Source organism: Dioscorea cayenensis, chromosome 12 (genome assembly GCF_009730915.1).
Source record: "Dioscorea cayenensis subsp. rotundata cultivar TDr96_F1 chromosome 12, TDr96_F1_v2_PseudoChromosome.rev07_lg8_w22 25.fasta, whole genome shotgun sequence".
NCBI classification, from domain to species: domain Eukaryota; kingdom Viridiplantae; phylum Streptophyta; class Magnoliopsida; order Dioscoreales; family Dioscoreaceae; genus Dioscorea; species Dioscorea cayenensis.
In genome coordinates, this window is record NC_052482.1 from 2,181,898 (window position 1) to 2,193,206 (window position 11,309).

General features: G+C 32.9%; 1 protein-coding gene across 1 annotated transcript; it reads right to left on the reverse strand.

Moving 5' to 3' along the window:
* Positions 1–1,133: 1,133 nt before the first annotated feature.
* LOC120274038 (serine/threonine-protein kinase BSK1-2-like) lies at positions 1,134–5,332 on the reverse strand. Its single transcript, XM_039280783.1, has 7 exons — positions 4,958–5,332; positions 4,731–4,866; positions 2,660–2,793; positions 2,418–2,558; positions 2,126–2,211; positions 1,676–1,867; positions 1,134–1,493 (listed from the first exon to the last, which is right to left on the reverse strand). The coding sequence occupies exons 1-4, from the start codon at positions 5,303–5,305 to the stop codon at positions 2,502–2,504; spliced, it is 675 nt and encodes a 224-aa protein (XP_039136717.1). The 5' UTR covers positions 5,306–5,332; the 3' UTR covers positions 1,134–1,493; positions 1,676–1,867; positions 2,126–2,211; positions 2,418–2,501.
* Positions 5,333–11,309: the final 5,977 nt, after the last annotated feature.

An 11,309-nucleotide genomic window follows, 5' to 3' on the forward strand; every position in this document is an offset into this window, starting at 1 on the left:
AAATGTTAAATGTCACTTGAAAATATATTTTTTTAAATGGCATAACATTTTCTCTATACGGAAATTAATTTCGATTTTGTTATCTTATTTTTGTTAGTGAAAATAAAATAGGTAGATATTTAGTAATTTAATCATTTCGTTTTTTTTTTTTTGTAATTTTAAATTTTTTTCATATGACTTTTTTCAATAGTATTAATTTAGTATTAATAAAAATTTACTTTAGCTAAAAATTTGTATTTATATATAGTTAAAATCTTGACTTTGTTGGTAAAAGGTAAATGCTCTAAAGGGTTTATAACCCAACGGGGAATGAAAGGCAAGTGTGTGATTTTCAAATATCTCAAGTTTAACTCTTGCTGAAGGTAGGGGAGGTAATCCGATTGTCCAAGGATGTGCGGAGTAGAGGATCAATTTTTAGCCATTTATTTTTTTTTTTCTATTTTGTTATGATCCTTTTTTCTGGCTTGCATGATTGATGAATTATTGATAAATGATAGGGATTTAAAGGATTATGATTGCAATTTGGGATGGAAACCAATCCCTTTTTTGCACTAGCTGGTTATTGCACTAGCTACCAGCTTCTCATCAAATCAACACCAGCAATTTCTATTTATGAGCAAAGAAACACAAGGTGCCCTTGCAGATGATTTCATTTGTTTTGGTTTCATTTGACTATCATGTTTATCTTTTACCTAACCAGTTAATTGCTATGCTCTTTAATCACAGCCAAATTCAGGCAAACTTAATTAAGTTGATTGAACTCTGTCATCTTTGTAGCTAATTCCAAAGCTACAAAACTTGCAAGAATACTGAGAAGCATGCATATTATGAGGAATGGCAGGCCACCGTCATTTCTTCAAACAAACAAATCAATGAAAAGGGTATTCGTCTTTCCCAATTCTAACAATATATATATATATATATATTCAGAATCTTCATCTGCTGTATTGCTTTTCATTTTGAAACAGTTTCAATCTGTATTGTTTGTGACATTATAAAAAAATTAATTTGAGACATCTTAACAATTATACATGTCACAAAATATTTTTTAATAAAAAATGTATATATTTTTTGCCATATTTAATTGAACGAAAAATATATTTAATGATAATTTTTTTAATTAGTGACAGAAAACAATGCTAGAAAGAAGACATGAAATACATTCATCAAGTTTTGCATATTAGCTCCTGTGAAACAGTTTTCTTCTAGCAATTTTCTCAAAGTCAACATCCATGAGAAGACATTGACATTCCTCTGGGTATCAATATAGGGGAATATTCACACTTCTCTATGTACACCAAAAAATCAATGTAGTAACGAATAGGTGTTTCTGATGCAAAAGTTCACTCCAGTTTTTGGCTTTTGGCAAATGTGCATGGAAATGTGATGTTTGTACAAGTGTGCCTTGTCTGCTATCTTGCTTTGGACTGCTCAGAAAAAGTGAGGTTTTATGTATCTTGCCCCTCAGTTCCTGGGATTGCATTAGATGGTCCCTGCATCGAATGTGAAAAAAAAAGCATCAAATGTCACTAATTTCAGGACAAAATTGGGTAGGTTATGATATTGGCTTAATTTCAAAGAGATGATAGAATAAATATGCTTGACAAGAAATGCATTATCACTGGTAACATATATAGATATGAAGATATCAAAAATGAAATCAGGAGTTGCTCACCCCAGCAGCATTGTTTTGAACTTGTGCAAGGGTTGCAACAACATCTGTTATAATGGGTCTGTCCGTAGGATTACTTTCCAAACATTGATCAGAAAGTTTCACCAAAGCAGTTGCATCTTCAATAGAATATTCACCATTCAAACGAGAATCTAGAATGATAGGGAATTTTCTACCCAATACCAGCCTTACTGCCTGGAAACATGAAACATGATTATAACAAATAGATCACATTAGTTTGAATACAAGTCCAGAAATGCAAATGAAATTTGGGCGTGCATTGTTATAATGCTTTTGGCTACTAGAGAAGTGAATTGCACTATCTGCTGATTCACTCGATCCTATGCTTAATTAAAATTGAAGAAAAATCTGACTAAAAGAGAATCAGATGAAGAAAAGAAGCAGAAATTAATTGATATATGAGATATATGGCATGTATAAAAGCCCAATTACCTCGTCTCCCGGAAGTTGCTTTCCGCTAAGTAGATCGTGTAGCAGAATGCCAAAGCTGTATATCATGCTTTCAGGAGTGACCATTCCTACAAAAAGAAAAAGAAAATTTCTTCTTTTTGTAGGAATGATTCACACAATTATTTGGCTAAGACCTTTAATTAACATACAAAACCAATTTCTTAATAATATTTTCTTTACTTAAAGAGAATCGGAGCACATGTAGACAACTAAACATGGTCAAATATGCCTGCCAACTACAACAAATGAATTTCAAGCAATGATAGGTCAATACCAACTACATGAATTTCCTCCAACGTTATGTCCATGCCCGTTAAGCACTCTGGAGGCGTGTAAGAAATGTTAGTGCGGTAAACGTCTACCTTTTGCTGTGATTTTTCGCAAGACCAAAACAAGAAAGACAAGGATTGCCGGCCTGCAAAAGAACAAAAACATCTAAGGTTGCTAGCTTTATTAATCAGTTTCATAAGTATTATCTAAAGATCTATTTCTTTTAAAAGTAATAACTAATATGACCTCATCAAAGAGAACTTTATTTGGATTTAGATCAAAATACAGAGTTCGTGCTTCATTGATGCAATATTCCAAGGCTTCTGCTATATAGCATGCGACTCTTAAGCGCATAGACCACTCCATGGTTCTATTTTTAGCTGCAGAAACAATTAGAAATTATTTAACATCTTAAAACATGATGGAATGAAGATACATGGAAAATTTGTACAAAATGCTTAGATGCTCATGGAACTTCTTGTTATCATTCTCAAGAAATAAAATTGTTCAACATAAAGAAACACATGTAAATCTATGAAAGCTCAAATGAAATTGATGGCACAACAAGCAAAAAGATATACCATCAACATCGTCAACACACCAGAGCTAGTCTAATTGTAAGCAGGATATGATGAGCTACATGTCCTTACAGGGTTTTAAAGCTTCCAGACATAGAGTGAAAATAATTGACACTCATTTTTTAGAAATACATGACATCTTTTCTTACATGCTGCTCCTTGAGTTTGATTCCCATTGTTGAAAATATTCTATTAAAACATTGGTCATGCTGATGGCTGACAAACAAGGAAGAGCTCAGAGTAGAATAACATAGAGCTAAATGTACAATAGAGAAGAATTTAGTGGGAGATGTATGGAAGAACAAAAATACATTAGAGAGATGATTTATGAGGAGAGAAAAAGGGGGATTCTTGATTTTCAAATTTTCTTTATCATAAAAAGATTTCTAATTTGGATATTATTCAAAAGTCTATGATGAAGGCTTGTGGCTAAAACTGAGAACATGACAAATATAGGGCTAAACTAGGTAGCATCATCACCAAAAAGGAAATTCTGTGTACCAAAGGTCAGATTAATTAATTTCATTGGCTTAAGGAGACACAAGAACCATCTCTTTCAAAAAGTGGCAAATGGTAGTTGCAAAAAATCTTATTTTACAATGCTACATAATGAAAGCAGGGTATAATCTGAGTATAAAGATATTTGCCCAGCCTACTATAACACAATAACCTTTCAAGCAATGCCATTAATTCTCTATGTAAACAAGATGGACCTATCTTCACTTGAAAGTCCTTTCCAATGAAGAAAATTACAGGAGCTATTCTCATGACCAATGTATCCAGGAAAAGCACCAAGCTTCTTGGACAGTTATCCCATCCTGTTTTCTGATGCCATTTTGGACACTCAAAGAGATGCCCTTGAAATGATATATTTTTTAACCCTAACTTTATCATGGCAGTGCAAACTTGGAAACAAAATCAATCAAGCCCCACTACTGTTCTTCCAAAAAAGAAGGGTGCTAACAACTTAAGCCTTCTCATCCATATGTTTGCTGAATTGATGCTGTTGTGAATACTATAGAGGGTGACACGTTCTTTTTCAAGATGGAAAAAAATCTGGGTTTATAGCTCAAGTTATTTTTATCAACACATCCAAACAGTAATTTATTTTTTTTGTCTCTAATCACTCAATATAAACTCTGGTCTAGTCTTAAATATATAATTAATGAATGAGATTAATAATTGCTCCAAGAATTAAATCTCATGAATTTTGCTAGCATTAGCAAAAACTAATTAAGAAAAAACAGCCAAATTGGTGCAGCTACCTCCATACAACTACTTTGCATATCGATTCAAGCTCAGAGCATCAAACAGTGACTCAAAAAAGAATACTAAACTCCATTCAATCACATGACATCAAGAAATAACCAAGAATCTACTAAAAAAAGAATCCTAGACTCCATTCAATCGATTAAAATCACATTCAGAAATGGCAAAGAATCAACACAGAACCAAAAATCTCATTAAGAAATAGAAAAGAATCAACACAGAACCAAAAATCACATTAAGAAATAGCAAAGAATCAGCGCAGAACCAAAAATCACATTAAGAAATAGCAAAGAATCAACACAGAACCAAAAATCACATTAAGAAATAGCAAAGAATCAACACAGAACCAAAAATCACATAAAGAAATAGCAAAAAATCAACACAGAACCAAGAATCACATTAAGCAATAGCAAAGGATCAAGAACAAGAAGCTAGTTAGTTAACGCAGGAGAGAAGAGAACAAAACATACAGTCGGAAAGATACGTGGCAAGTGAATCATTGGGCGTGAACTCCGCCACAAGAAGCCGCTCATCAGCATCGCAGTAGTACCCAATCAAGTTCACAAGCCTCCGGTGTCTCAACCTTCCCCCTCTAATCGCCATCAACTACAAAACACCCCCATTCCAAACATACATCTCACCAACAATCACAACAAGATCAACAAGAAACAATTGAACTAATTAAACAAGAACGAACCTTGAACTGCTCTTCATCAGGCCAGGCCAACAAGGAGAACCTTTTGACGGCGATTCGCCGGCCCCCAGGAAGGCTGCCGCTGTAAGTGTTGTTCGGGATTTCACCATCGCCTTTTGAGAGAAAGTTCTGGTCGGAAAATCCATCCGTCGCCTCCATTAGCTCCTGAAGAGTGTAATGGCGGAAGGGCGTTGTTCCCTCTTGATGTTGTTCGGTGATGTTGTTCCATCCGTCTTGTGAGAGGGCCATTGGTATAATGACGGGGTTGACATTGGTGTCTGAAGTATCGTCGTGGTCGTCGTTGTCGGAGTCGATCTCCGATTGGTGGCCGGTGCCAAAGCAGCAACCCATCAACGGCGGTGAGTTGGGAAATGGGAATGTTGGGAGCTCGGAGAAGATGATCACTGTTCTTGTTTGGTCAGTCCATCCCTTTTTATATGGTTTCCAGGGAACATCTTTTATTTATTTTATTTTATGTATTTTAGATTTTTATTATTTGATTTTGAAGTATTTATTTTATTTATGTATTTTTTATTTTTATTATTTGACTTTGAAGTATTTATTTTATTTAATGTATTTAATGTATTGTACTTTTTTATTATTTAGAAAAAAACCAAATAAAACCTCTAGAAACAAGTAAAAAAAAACTGAATGAAATATTAGTCTAGTGGTAAGCCATGTGAATGGAGTGATTGAATCTACGAGTATTGTGCAAATACTTGTAAAATTACCGTAATTCCATGCGGGAGAAACCATATTTTTTTACTAAGTTGTAAGATAGGCCCCTTGTGGAGGGGTGTTTGTTGTTTTTCTTAAAAAAAAGTATTAGTTAAGGTTATGCATGGTTTTAATTAATTAATTTATTATCTAGGATTTCCTGGATTTCCTCCATAGAGGTTTGACAAAAAACTATGTGGGACCTTGCCCGGCAATTTTTTTGGAAAATTTGGCTTGAAAGAAACAAGCAAATCTTTACTTTTTCATGCTATGAATTCACGTACAGTAATCATTAAAATTATTCATATGTTGTTGGATTAGATTTTTGCAACTAGGGACCCGCTCCAAGTTCCAGAGAAAATCAACTCATAAATTTGAATCGCTTGCTCGTCTTCCTAAATTCCAGGCCATAGGGAAATTCTAACGACATGGGATAGTCTTCGCCTGATTTAGCAGACATTTTTTGTAGTCTAAGTAGACCTTTGTTGCCTCCTAGTGGAGGCTTTCCTCTTAGATGTGTTTGCCTCTTTTATTGTTTTTTGGTTTTATGTTAGGAGTTTATCACCTCTGGTGATGAATTATCCTCTTTAGTTTCCTGGTTTGTTGTTGCAAGTTTCTTTTATGTTGTTCTTAGTGTACTTGTTGTTTTTCTATTTTAATAAATTTGTGGTTTATTCATTTTAATCAAACAAAAAAATTTATTTATTTATTATATTTATATTTTAAAGCAAAATTTTGCTTTGATGCATATATCAAGGAATTTATGAATGGTGAACATCTATCTTACAATTTTATTTATTTATTTTGGTGCAAGGGGGACTATATTATTTTTTTCCTTAGGGTAACTTGGACTTTTAATAAGTTTTCATTAATTTAGATAATTTTTATGATAACAATTGTAACTTTTGACACCCTCCTTTCGTTACATATTTGTTGCCTAGTTTTGAAAGTCAAATGGTATTAGGAAATTGCAATTTTTGTATGTTTTCTATGGGAAGAATTTTGGTTGACTATTAAGTGTTGGTTTTCCTCGATGTCATGTTGGTTAGCTCTTTCATTCCTAATTATAAAACTATTTTGATCATACGTTTATTAAGATAATAAAACTAATTTTATTGTAGATTAAGATGTACTACATATATCACCTCTTTGGTTGAAGTTTAGTTATTTTGATAAACTAAATTGGACATATGAGGGATATCGGACAGATTTTCATTCGAGCACTTTGTTAAAATATTTTGTTAAAGTAGAATAATTATATTTTCAATAAGGTAGAATGCCCTAAATGGTTCCTCTACTTAGGTCACTTTACCCTTTTAGTCCCTCTAGCTACTCAGAAATGCTCCTAACTAATCGCTCTATTTTAAATGGGTCATTTTCAAGCGTAAAAAGACTAAGTGAGTTCATTTTTAAGAGTATACGGACTAGTTGGGAGCATTTATGAGTAGAGAGACTAAAAAGACAGAGTGGCCTAAGTAGAGGGGTCATTTTAAGTATTAGTTCATCATCAAAATTAGTTTGTTTTCTTTGGTTTTCCTTTTAGTTTGGATAAGCCTACAACCACAATTAATCATGGACTCAATTGATTTAGTTTGATCAAATTTTGTTTGGGTAGCCTTGGTCAAACATTTGCGCCAAAGGGCCATCTCTTTTTTCTTATTTTAGTATTAGAAGAGTTATCTTTAATCACTTTTCAGGCATTTAAATGGCTGCATATATATATATATATATATATTCTATTTTTAATATTTCATACTTTATTCCTTTTCGTTACAACCCATATCCTTAATTACACTCCTGGAATGGTGTGAAACCCTCAGGCTTTTGCATAAAGTTAATAGATATACCATTCGTTTACTACAATAGTAGTTTTATGAAGAAGGTGGTTTTATTTTTTTTATTTTTCAAAAAAAAAGGGAAGAAAGAAAGTGTCTGTTTTATGTTCTTTACTTCATGTTCCACACCCTAGATTTAGCGTATAGTAATATTTTTCTTCTCCATTTTTCTTCTTTTAATTTCCATCTTTGTAACTTATTCAAAGGTCCTTTGAATCTAATTTATGAAAACAAAAATTCTTCTTTGACTCAAGAGTTTCAGTGCTAAATGTATAATTCATTAATTTCACTTCCCTTACTTTGCAATCTCTACATCCTCACAAGGAGATTACTCTTTTCGTATTAATTAACCTCTTTCAAGTGATCTTAATATTCTTTCTTTACTTTATAATCATCTATTCTTTTCTAAACATCATGCTTTCAATTCTTTTCCAAACAACTACAAAATCTCTATATTCAATATTATAAATAAGTCAACTAGCAAGATGACTTCCTAAAAGAAGCTATTAAATCCTAACTCCAATCACATCTAATATTATAATTTTTTATTTTTGACAAATATGACAAGGGTAATATTGGAGAGACTAGAGACAACTTGTATAAAATACCTAATGACTTTAGAAGATCATTCGATATTATTTTGGCTACAAGAGATTATTCAAGATGGTCTTTTGTGTTGACCACAAGTTAGAGAATGCACTCATGGGATCTAAATTGTTTTCATCTTTAAATTGTCAAGGGCCATTTGTTATGTTTAGAGAAGCTAGAAAAGAAGGTGATAAGTTACTTATTTGCTTTGAGGAAAAAAAAAATGTAATTTTTCAATCCTGTGGACAAAACTATGTCTGAGATTAGTAGGCCTAGAAGATCACAAAAAATACCTCTTAGAACCTTCCGTGTGTTATTTTCTACCCCTAACTTGCTATCTCCATGATGAAGCTTAGGCATATTTTTCAATTCTTGTTTAAAATTTGTGTGCAAGTTAAGTAATATTATTTAATTTTTTTTTATCTTTTATTTTTATAAAAAAATATTTAAAATTTATAATGTTAAATAATCATAAACACAACCTGTTGTATTTTAGTTTTTTGCTGTAGCTATAGTCAGTCCAGCACTGTATTTTTTAGCCTAACACAATAGTAGTATGTTACTGTAGCAACTCGAATTCTTCATTAATTCCTTCTTCTTTCCTTCATCCTCTTTCTTTGTTTCTTTCGGCCGAACACCTCAACCTTGGAATTTTTTTTTCGGCGACCCGATTCAGGCAAACTTCAACTAGAAATCTCTTCCTCCCTTGTTGGTAAGTATTCTAGGAGCTTTGATCTAAGTTTTCACTGCGTATTTTGTTAGATTTTCATTGTTTTTGAATTGTTTGAAAATCCTAGGTTTTGCATGATTTGTGAGAATTTTAGGCTCAAATTAAAAGCCCTTGTTCTTGTTATTCATTTTTGTGAATGTTAATTTGTAAAGAAATTTCTTGGTTAGATGGTGTAAATAGGGAGAAAACCTTTGTGTTAGGCCAGTACTGTAGCACCGCTAAGCTTTAGTTGTTTCTCTAGTTTTTTTGGACTAGAGCTCAAATCCTTGGAAGTTCATTGGTAACCTTTAGACCTAGTTTTGAGCCAACCCTAGGATCAATTTAGGGTTGTTTATTAGAGAAACTTAGGGGATTTTTTTGTTTGGTTTATTTTGCTAATTCTTGTTGGTGTTTTGTTGTGCTTTGGCAAGGAGGTGAATCTTTGGCTCAAGGCAAGGAACTTGTAGAGTATTAGCATTTGGGGAAGTGAAATCATCGAAGTTGTGAGTAGGGATTATTTAAGTATGAATCTAGTATAAGAATACCTATATATATATATATACACTATATTATATTGCTTGAGTAAAGTTTTATTGGTTCTATACTTAAATCAAGATTTGTTTGATTTGGAATGAGTTATTTATTTCATGCTTCATGTTTACAAGTATTGTTGTTAAAAAGGAAGGATTTTCATGATGTGCATGTTTTGTAATGTTCTAAATTATTGAATTTGCAAAGCCTTGGGTATGCTTGTGTATACTTCATTTCCCTTGTATGGAAGCGACGGCTATTCTGTTGTGATTATTGTTCTAGCTATAGACTATCCTTGTGAGATGCAAGTTTATACTATTTGGTTGGTGACATCTTACTGTAGTAGGTGGTTTCTATGACCAGCCATGTTGAGGTGGTGTGGAAGACCGGCATACTTATTGGTCCAGTTTAAGTGGGAGTATAGATCCTTGACTGGATGTTCATAGGGAAGTCGGGGTCACCACTCGGTGGACCGATGGATCAACGTCAAGGACATGAGTACCTTGACGACTTTGACCTTAGCCACGTCCATTGCAAAAGTTTAGAGAGGTATGTAGACCATGTTGCGTTTCTTTTGTAGTGTCATATTAAATTCGTGGTTTTGGCGGTGAGTATTGTGTTTTATGGATTTTGAGACTATATATATATATATATATATAGTGTGTGTGTGTGTGTGTGTGTGTGTGTGTGGAACTGTTCTGAACTATTTGCATTATTATAAAAGCTTGGTTTGATATTCGACTTGTTTTATGAATTGCATCTCAGGTTCAGTATTTTGTGGATTTGATGTTGTAAAACCCTCGTTAAGATAAAAGGCTTTCTTGACATTATCTTTCATTATTTTGTATCAATGATTATTGTTGTATGTAATTATGTCCTAAACTTTGTGTGTTATTAGTAAAGTATTATTTGGATGATTTATATTGTGTATTTTGGTATATTTTTATGGATTTGTGTTAACCCACTCACTGAGTGACCTAGGTTACTCACCCCTCTTTCCTCTTCCTCGGCTTTTGAAGGTAGTAGTGTGGTAGTAAAGCGGTGCACTAAGCATCCAATGTTTGTTTTCATTCATTTCTAAGTTTATGTATGTTATCCTTGAGCATTCTATGTTGTATTAGGGCATGTATCCATTAGTGTGTTTGAAAATCTTTATGCATGGTTTGTATATTTGTCTAATCTCTTGGGAACTTCGTTGTATTATATTTGTCATCAGTACATTTCTTAACTCTACTATCAGGTCAAGTTCTTGATGTTTCCCTTGCATACCTTTGAATTCCCCTATTTTGTACTTCTTGTTTGAGGTTGTTGATTTTACGTATTTTGTCAGCTTTGCGGCAACCTGAGAATAGAGTGGTGGGGTATCCTCTTCGGGTTGTCGTGGCGGTTGTGGCGTTTCGTAGGCCCGCAAGTCGGGGTGTGACACAACCTAACAAATGTAAAAAGGTAACATCAGTCAATCATCAAGTGGTGAGTGGAACCTCACTTTTATCCTTTTCTAAATTTTCATTTTAATTACCGACACTAAAAAAATGATTAATGATTTGACACTTCTCCCTTCAATCAAACATATGGAATTCTAACTAAAAATGTCACGACAACTGAAGTGACACTTCAAAACTAATTCCATCCCTTGGGCAGACTACTTTTGAACGAAACATACCCTATATATATATATATATATATTTCATAAATGAATTCAAGCGGACTCATATAAAATGGAGTTGCTCTCTTTTATCCATAAATGAATTCTAGTAATTTTCACTTTTATGACGATGCTTGTTAATTTTCAATAGGATATTATGCTTATATTATACTAAATATTTTACAAAAATTTATTTCTAAAAACGTATTATATTTACAATATTATCATTAACTTTATAACTAAACAAAGTATAATTCTCAAGAAAGAACATGTAACTTCATAAAATTTTCTTAGCTTAATGCCAATAGTTTACATGCATTTGGTTGTTCT